Raw genomic sequence first — 10,000 nt, 5'->3', positions numbered from 1 at the left:
TAGATAATGGACCCCTCTCTTCTCTGTGTAACTTTAGCCTAGCTTAGCATAATATACTGAAAGTGGGTTAGACCAGTTAGCATATAGCTCCCTTTTAGCTATAGGCTAATATTCAGTTGTCTGGGTCTGTTGTACCTTCAATTTTATTCACCCATGTGTAAGGGAGGCGAACTGAGCTAGCATGCTAGTTGCGCGTGTAAATCCTCACACCCTTAACCTTAAGAATGCTTCTAACCGCTGAGTTGGGAGCCTGGGCTTTTAGCTCAGTGGTTAGAGCATTCGACTCCCATGCCGGTGTGCGTTGAGGTGGCGGGTTTGAGGGCCGTGAGTGGTGGACGAACCGACCTCTCTTACACATGGAACAACAAGAGCTTTGATATTGTTGTTTTCTCTGCATCTAGTTTTGACACTCATGAGCCTATACAGTGTTATTAGTCCCCTGCCATTCAAAATTGATGTATTAACCTGAACAAATTAGCAGTCCAAAATCTTTACTCCAAAACACCTTCCATCGCCTGAGAGATAAATCTCTTTCTTTCTTTCTTTCTTTCTTTCTTTCTTTCTTTCTTTCTTTCTTTCTTTCTTTCTTTCAGTTTTAAGACCATCATCCAGTACATTGATAACCAGTTTGAGCGCTACCTACATGATGAGAGTGGCCTGAATCGCAGACACATCGTGGACAACAGAGTCCACTGCTGCTTCTACTTCATCTCTCCGTTTGGACACGGGTAAAAAAAAAACACACACACAAGCACGCACACACACTGTAACTGTCCATACACACACATACAGTATATGAATGAAAGTACACTGTCTTTTATTGTTGAATTATCAAGTCTCTTTTGATATTTTTGTGTGTGTCTTATACAGATTGAAGCCATTGGACGTTGAATTTATGAAGGCCATACACAGTAAGGTGAACATTGTGCCAGTCATCGCCAAAGCAGACACACTAACTTTGAAGGAGAGGGATCGTCTTAAGAGAAGGGTGAGCACACACACACACACAGAAATTCCCATGCATACATTCCTTTCTTGTATCTTGTAAACACATCAGACCTCCAGCACTTAACAGTCCATCTTGGTGTCCTATATTGATATCGAAACTATTGCCTGTGTTGACGCCATTGTAAGTGTTTCAGGAAAAACATTATTAAGCTCAATTTCAGTAGTAGTGTGTCACAGGAGAAGAGGAGCCACAAACATGCAGTCTTGAATGTGAAGTGGCTCCTCTGAGAGATATCAGCCTTGGCCGAAAGCCGTTCAGTCCAACAGAGGGATGTTTGGGATGTGCTGTTACAGAACCAGGTTAAGCCACTGAAAGGAATCCAAATCCTGATTTCACACACACACACACACACACATAGACACACACACACTCATTGTCAGGCTGGGACTATTAGCATTTGGCAACAAAACGCACTTATTTAACCAGTTTTGGCAGAGTGGCTTATTAGTGCTATGTGGATAACTTAATGTTAATTGAATTGCATTTACGTACACTTACACACTTAAGACGCCAGTGCGCTTCTAGATACACAGATGTAGACGTGTGCATGTACACACACGTATACATACATATACATACATGGGAGATTCCATCTTAGATATTGTTCTTATCTTAGATAAAAAAAAAAAAAAGTGCGTGTGAATGCATGTATTGTTGTGAGAAAAGCTTTCTGAGAATGGAGTCCCTTTTTACAATATTGTGTGTGTGTGTGTGTGTGTGTGTGTCTCTCTGTGTGTGTGTGAATGAAATAATGGGATAGTATAAATAGGACATCCTGCCTCTCAATCTTTTGAATGACTTTGTAGGCCTCTCACAGATTCCCTATTTGATCTTGACTTCAGAGCTGTGTGTGTGTTTATGTATCAGATGTTATTGTAATATTCTGATTTACCCTTCTTTTACACACGTGCGTATGCACATACTTACAGACACGCGCAAGTACACGCACAGAGACGCCGCACACACACACACACACACACAGAAGTGCTGTTAGACACGGATGAGCCACTGGCTGAATTAGGATGCTGGGTAATCTTCCTAATGGGAGTTACTTCCTGTTTGGCTAATTGCTCACAGGATATTTTGGGTGCTAATGATTCACCCTGCGCCACAAGGCACCATGACAATGTTCAGTTGCTAAATGGCCTTATTTTTAGTCTGTCCGGTTGTTAGGGCTTTTTAAACTACTCTAAACAAAGCACAACAAATAGTTTTTAAGAACTTCAGGAACTGTTTTCATTAGTATCCTTACTTGCATTTAATGGTTTAACGATCCTGAAATAGTCAGTGCAAATGAAGAACCCATGCCACACACACACACACACACACACACACACATAAACATAAAACAACACCTATGCACTCACTTAAAATGTGACTTACACAAGATACTATTTATGACATTTTGTTGATGACTAAGTTTGTCAGTGAAAGTAGAAGTAGAGTAGAGAGTACAGTGTTTCCCAAAGGAATGAATTCCATTTGTGGTGGTTGGTTTGCAGAATTAACTTGAATGCAACAGGGTTTAACAAATTAGCACAGCGTGGTTATGATGCTAACCAGATTTAAGCACAATTTAGTACAACCTGGAAAATCATTGTGTGGTGGTCAATGTTGATATTGTGGTGGGCCCCCACAAATAAGTCAATGTATGGGAAACACTGGAGTAGAAGTTTGTTTCCTGCTATGACACCAGCTGAGGTGGTGGTTTGTTGATCTCACCAGTGTCGGCCTCTGGAAAGAAAAATGCTCGAGTAGAGAAAATGTGCCATGATGAGATGAGCGGGATATTTCAGAGCGATTTCCCAAAGTCATCCATATGCACATGCTAGAGGGTGACAAACGAGGCATGTCCACACAATGGGCTCAGAATTAATCATCGCCGTTAAAATACGGGTGACAAGAGCATATGTTTTGAGAAGAGGTCAAGACCCCAAAAATCAGGGCCTGAATACGGAAGCATCTGTGGATTAATGTGACGTTTGGTCACCCTATCCCTCATTCTGATAAATGACCCATTGTGTCTGTGTGAGAGAGAGAGAGAGAGAGAGAGAGGGGTCAACGACGTCGCTGTAGGCTACTGCCTTTTCAGCGCCTTCTGCTTATGATGATTTGGTCTTTTGAATTCCTTTGGCCTTGCGATGCAGTTGTAGGCTACATCAACGTGTCTCTTGCCGTTCCCTTCATGTGTTCTATCACAATGCTGTCTGCCCTCATGGACAGTAGCTCCGTGATGTCTGTATCTTTCCAGGTCGGAGATTTTCTGGACAGCACTATGCCACTCCATCATAACACTGTCAAGATTCAACCACATGGACGCACGAAAGAAACGTCACCGACACGCCCTCTCACTGGGTGTGAATTTTAACCGCGTGTTCTACGCTTCGTTCAGACACAGCACATTTACATAATGTCCGGAGGAAATACTAGGGGGGGAGCAGTAGAACAACCGGCTAAGTTTGAACGGCCCCCCCGTTTAACATCCGCCGAACCTCCAGTCTTACAAGCATGTCTGAAAGGGCTTAGTGTGTCGCTATGTGTATTTCCTTGCAGACTTGTCTATTACTCTGTCTGTTCTCTCTCCTCACTACTGTGGGATCAGTGTGTGAGGGGCCTGAACAACACCTCTCTCCTCTCCTCTCCTCTCTCCTCCTCTCTTCTCCTCTCTCCTCCCCTCCTCCTCTTCTCCTCTCCCTCTTCTCCTCTCTTCTCCTCCAACACCTCCTCTCCTCTCTTCTCCCTCCTCTCCTCTCCTCCCTCTCTTCTCTCTCTTCTCCCCCTCTCCTCCTTTCTCCTTTCCTCTTCTCTCTTCCCTCCTCCTCTCCTCTTTTCTTCCTCCCTCTTCCTCCTCTCCTCTTCTCTTTCCTCCTTTCCTCTCCTCTGCTCTCTTCTCCTCTCCTCTGCTCTCTTCTCCCTCCTCTTTTCCCTCCTCTTTCCTCTCTTCTCTTTCTCCTCTCCTCTCCTCCAACCTCCTCCTCTGCTCCCTCCTCATCCTCCTCTCATTCTCCATGCTCTGGCTCATAGCAGGGGAAACAGCTTGTCGAGAACAATATGAGCTTCCTGTCCTGAGCCCCAGCCATGTGAGAAGAGGGGGCGGCCATAGGCACGGACGGCACTGGGAGGGGGTTTATCCAACCCTCCCTATATTATTTCTCTCTCTCTCTCTCTCTCTCTCTCTCTTTTATTTGTCTGTATCTCTTTCTCTGTCTGTCTCACACTTTGTCTTCCCCTCTACTCCTCTCTGTCTCTTTCATTCTTGATCCCCCTTTTCTCTCTCTCTCTCTCTCTCTCTGTATCTCTCTAGTGCTATTTTTCTTTCCCTTTTCTTTTGCTCCGTTTTTTTTTTTTTTTTTTTTCTCTCTTTCCGATACCCGCTTCCCTATCTGAGGTCATGGTGCCCTGGAACTCATAAAGGACCAAGAGGAAATATTACTGCCCAGAGCAGTGGGCCACTCTGCTGGGCCAATCACTTTCCTGTGTGAGTGTGTGTGTATACCGGTATGTGTATGTGTATGGCCGGCAAAATTCTTCTCTGTTTATTTTTAATAGGCAGCCTGGCTCTGTGCCACAGGAAATGTTTTACAGACTCATGATGAGTGTTAACAGTATTTTCCCTCTGGAAGCATATGAATCCCTTTTTTTTTTAAATGAGATTGGTGGATACAAATAAAGAATTAAGATGTGTGTTTGTCTGTGAATATATGTGTATGCGGGGTGGGGCTGTTTGCTCAGTCTACTGTGTGTACACAGCAGACTATCTCCATTAACCTCTACATCAAGTGTATGAATGTATTTTGTATCATATTGTTTAGCGATACCCCAAGGCCTGGGGCCTGTACTACGAAGCGGGGTTACTGGCTTATCTGGGTAACTTCGAGAGTAACTTGATCACGTGTGGCGTAACTTCCCGATTAACCCGCATTACACGAAGGTGGATAGGTTTTAACCGAGGGATGCTGCCATGGCAATTTACGCTGCATCTCAAACCTGTTCGACCAGGTTATGTTCTTGGTTAACCCGAGGTTTCCGTTAACCACACCCTTTATAAGTACCACCCCTCCACTAACAATTTCTCCCGAGACATGTCGCCGTACATGGATGATCCTTAACGACATTGGAGCGCAAATCGTGAGGGACTCTTCGCAGGGCGAGGGGTTTTAGAGACCGCCAGAAAATATATATAGCCTACCCGGACGATATTCTCTATGAAGATATTGTCAGCCAAAGGGAATTCGTTATCTTTGTCAGATGATCTAGGAAGACGTCTCATAGCAATGCCCGTACGTGGACATTCATTGTATTCCATCGGTAATACTGTATGTCCGAAAATAAATCGGACATAGGCCTACAGTATGCTGAAAATCTGAGCAAGAATAGCCTAAAATAAATCGGACATAGCCTACAGTAGGCCTAATAAATTAAAATCACAATCTTAACAAACTTGTTGAATTGAATGTCATAGTACTGTACCCTGCACATAAAGGCTACACATTTCCACAGCACCAGAATCCGACCAATGCCTCCCTCAACCCTCCATAATCGGCCTTCCACTATTATTTTATGATGGCCAACTCCTCTGCTACTGTAAAACACGCTGGTGCCTTTCCTCCTACAGTAGTGTTCAAAGACACCTTTTTCTTGTTAGCTGTAAAACAGAGGCCAAGTAAAGGCTATAAGCTAGGCCTACATGTTTTCATAATTAAGAAATATTAATGCAAGCTATAACTATATAAACCTACTATTCTGAATAATGTTTTTGTGTTTCATTTTCACCTGCTGCCGTGTGTGTTTGGCAATGGTGTTGCATCTGAAATGTTCACAGGATTAGGCATACACCAAATCAGTCAATGGGGGTCAATGGGCTGCCGCTCTCTGACCGCTATGCTCCCAAAAAAGGCTACATCTGAGTGATTAGAGATCTGTGTGTGTGTTTGTGTATCTGCTACTTAAACATTCAATTATCCTTATTACTGTAATCTATATGCCCACTTCTGAATTGGGTTGCATCTGTAGGCCTTTCTATGAACTCAAAATAGGCTAATTATTTCAACTCATTTCAGACATTCCGCAAGCTACTAATCCTCCGTAACACATATTTGAAGAACATGGGAATAAAACTTTACTTTTAGGCATTTAGGCTACACGATCTGCAATACGTTGCCAACAGCCTTGCTTTGTTCACTGCCGACGTATTTGATTTTTGTCGTCGAGTGGGTTTTAATTCCTCATAACTTATACCGTCATAATAATTCATCCGTAAAATAAGGTGATCTCGTCATCATTGAAAGTGGTGACTTGCGCTGCAACCCGCCCCTTTTATGTGAACGCGCACAAACTCCAATTAGGTTAACCCTGGCTCAACAAATCAACTTCATAATCAGCGTTGTAGTACCGATTAACACCACTAAAGATAACCAGGTTTTGTCAAACCTGGTTTAACAAAGTAACCCTGGGTTACATCTGGGTAGGTTAAGCTCTCTTCGTAGTACAGGCCCCTGGGCAAGGTGGTCAGACCAGCAGTGAAAGCCCATGTCTGAAGCCCCTTGAGTGGAGGTGGACTCAGTTCGCTGTGGGAGATCCGTGTCGGGGATTTGTCATGTGTTGGTCAATGGGCTGCCGCTCTCTGACCGCTATGCTCCCAAAAAAGGCTACATCTGAGTGATTAGAGATCTGTGTGTGTGTTTGTGTATCTGTGTCTCTCTCTCTCTCTGTGTGTGTGTGTGTGTGTGTGTGGTGCCATTTGTCTGTGCTTATTTAATTGTCCTTGCCCTCTTGATTGTGTTGCACACACAATCCACAATATATGTAAGAAATGAAATATTACATTTTTAAGAGGCCTTTTCCTTCCTCTCTGTTTTGGGCCTTGTTCTGTAAGTGGCCTCTTGAGGGGTCTGAAGTGCTCAGAGGGATTGTGGAGATGTGGAGGTTTGCTTTGTGGATAACTGCACACCCTCTCTCTCCTCTCCTCTCACATTTGCTCTTTGCATTGTTGATTTCAAAACAATATTTTCCCTTCCAACTATTGTTCTATGTGAGCTATGAGCTATGAGCTGAACACGAACAAATGTTCTTGGCGCTGCCTTAAAGCAGAGATGTGTGTGTGTGTGTGTGTGTGATTTGTTGTTTGTCACGACCTGTGAATTTTGTCTGTGTGTTTGCAAGTCTATGATTTTGAAGGTCTTTCTGTTTGCAGCCATCTATGAATTGTGTGATTTAATATGAGTGTGTGGTTCTGTAGTTCTTTTGTGTGTTTATGGGAGTTGATTAGGTCTGTCTGTGTGTTTGTCTGTGTGTGTGTATGTGTATGAGTGAGAGAAATGATTGCATAGAAGGTTCTACCTCTGGATGAGTGTGCTATTTTGCTGTAATCGGTTTGATCCTTTAAACACAGCCTGCCAACCAAATGGGCCTTTTTAATGACTGGTTGGATGGGAGAAGAATTTGTTTCAGAGGGTGGGAATCTGATAATCTTGTGTGTGTGTGTGTGTGTGTGTTTGTGTGTGTGTGTGTGTGTGTGTGTGTGTGTGTCACACAATTTATTTGTGTTGACCTGTGTGTGTGTGTGAGATGCTTTGGGGTTGGAGTGTGTGTGTGTGTTAGTCTTGTGTGTGGCATTGGGTGTCTGGGGGTGTGCGTGTGAGTGTTTCTGTCCACTGTAGACTGGTGCTTTACACAGGTCTATAGTAATTAACTTGAACTGAGTAACTGTGTGTGTATGACCGGCTCAAAGGCTATTTTTATCTCCGTTGTGCTTATAGGTTTGGTTAAAGGCATAGTGTATGACCCTTGCAATGGGTTGTTGATATTTGACCTGGGTAGATTAATTACGACTCTTGCTTTCCTTACTTTTGAAACAAAAAGTGTTGATTGGCTGGAATTGTTTATTTAATGTTAATTGTTAATTTGTGGTATATTAATTGAATTGAGCCAATTTGAGTTGTATTGAATTCATTGTTCTGACTGAGCCAATGTGTTTATTTCACATTTGCAGAGCCAGACCTGTGTAGGAAGGGTGTTTTTGGAATGGCTGTATCAGAGGATCATGTACTCTGTTCCCTTTGATTCAAGTGTTCTAACTCATATCAGTCACAGACATGGTCTCTCTGCCATGATATATACACACACACACACATGCAGACACCAGCACCCAGACACCCCCACACACACACACACACACTAGCACCCAGATACACACACACACACACACTCACCAGCACCCAGATACATATAAAAAACACACACACACACACACACACACACACTCACACACCCTACCCAGTGCGGCCTAACCCTCATAAACACCAGGTCGTAACTCATAATGCATCCGATGGCAAACAAATCCCAGTGAGAACCAGCGCGCCCCGCTTCCCTTTCCAATTAGGCCCAGGGCCCAGCTCCCGGGGCAGGGGCCGCCTGCTGTTGTTCAGGGCCTGGCTCCAGGCACCCGGCCAGGGCCAAGAAACACAGCCACGCAGACACAGGGTCCCCCCATCCCTCGTCAAGGCAGGCGCCCTATACCCACCGCCAAGAACGTGGCCAGAATGTGGCCTTGTGAGCCGCTCGATGTGTTAGTTGAAAATTGAGAATGTCTGTATGTTGGAGTAACACTTGGTTGGCTTACAGTAAAGGGTGTGTGTTTGTGTCTGTGTCTGTGTGCAGGTGTGTGTCTGTGTGTGTGTCATATCAGTGCTGTTGTGGGTTTGGCCTCTGTGGAAAGAGTAAATCGGCTCAGAAGTGAGTGTTGGGTTTCAGTTCAGAACTGACTTGACTGTAAAGGCTGGGTGGTTATCAGTGTTTGTGCTGTCTGGGGTATTATGCTGGCACTGCTGTTGGCAGTGGTGTCGGTAAGGCTGTGCTGTTATCTAAGGAGAGCTTTCCCAGCTTCTCTGGAGCCCAGACGTGTCCTGAGGCTGTGGTGTGGAAAGAACTTGGAACACTACAGATGTTCCGGTCTCCAATTGGTTGCCATGGACTCTCCAGCAGGTGTATTCCCAAACTTGAATGACTTGTCACTTGGCTTATTTCCATATGCATACTGTGAGAGCCAGAGGATGGAGTGAAGAAAGAAAATAGGACAACCACATAGTTGGTCTATCACAAAGAATTTCTATTCTTTTTGAACTGTCTTTTTTGGAGCTTTTTGCCTGATAAGACAGTGAAGATCGCCAGGAAGTGAGTGGGAGAGTTGGTCTAGGATCGGGAAATGCAGGTCGAATTTAAACCTGGGTTCTAAGTTCTTGGTATGTAGATATTAGAATCACAAAATATTTTTAATTGTGCATAGGGCTTAAAGGTATAGCCCATTAGTCTAATGCAATCATTTTGGACATATTTAGCTAATTTGTTCTCATCATTCTAGTATTCTAACTTTTTGGACTGTGTTTGTGCTCCCAGAAATCCCAATGTTCAAACACCAACTGTAAATGGGAAATGGACAAAGTGGTTTGGACTGAGTGATCTATTCAACAACGTTGTGCTAGGGCACGGAAGATAAGGGGTGTGTTCACTTGACTTTAGAGCCATGTTTTACTCAGAATCAAAGACATTAAATTCATATCCACTTACAGGTCAGTGAATGTTCATAGTTGTCTTTGAAACTCTGTTCTGGTCTCTGGGTGTTGAGCCTGTAATGGAAGGTACTGCTACTACGGAAGGTGCTGGAGCTTTTTCGACCTGAAGTTTTGTTTCCTGTCTCAGCACTGAAGCAGGGAATGGGGTTGACCCTTGGTGCCGTAATCACCATGTGTCCGTGATTGGACTTCCCCAGGAATATGTTTGTGGGTCTGTGTTTATATCCTCTGGGCTGTGTCCATGTGACCTCTGACCGGCAGGGGTCAAGGTGCAGCCACACTGAGCTAATGAGGCTACGCTACACTAACCACCATAGTGACTTACTGACTTCAGCAGTCAGACTAAGGGGTCAGAAGCAATGGAGAAGAGGAGAACTGGGTGGTGTGTGTGTAGGGGTGCTGGTAGTGTGTGTACTTAGTG

At 44.1% G+C, this 10,000-nt stretch overlaps 1 protein-coding gene across 2 annotated transcripts in view; it reads left to right on the top strand.

Moving 5' to 3' along the window:
• The window catches only part of zgc:63587 (uncharacterized protein LOC393431 homolog), a 29,054-nt gene that overhangs the window by 8,095 nt on the left and 10,959 nt on the right, over positions 1-10,000 (top strand). For both annotated transcript variants that reach the window (XM_048244239.1, XM_048244238.1), the window contains exons 6-7: positions 594-728; positions 871-988. In XM_048244239.1, coding sequence (XP_048100196.1) covers positions 594-728; positions 871-988 — 253 coding nt within the window. The remainder of the gene's footprint in view (positions 1-593; positions 729-870; positions 989-10,000) is intronic.

The sequence above is a fragment of the Alosa alosa genome, chromosome 5 (assembly GCF_017589495.1).
Source record: "Alosa alosa isolate M-15738 ecotype Scorff River chromosome 5, AALO_Geno_1.1, whole genome shotgun sequence".
Taxonomy (NCBI): Eukaryota; Metazoa; Chordata; class Actinopteri; order Clupeiformes; family Clupeidae; genus Alosa; species Alosa alosa.
The sequence above is the reverse complement of the archived record's forward strand: the minus strand, read 5'-3'. Positions and strand labels throughout refer to the sequence as shown.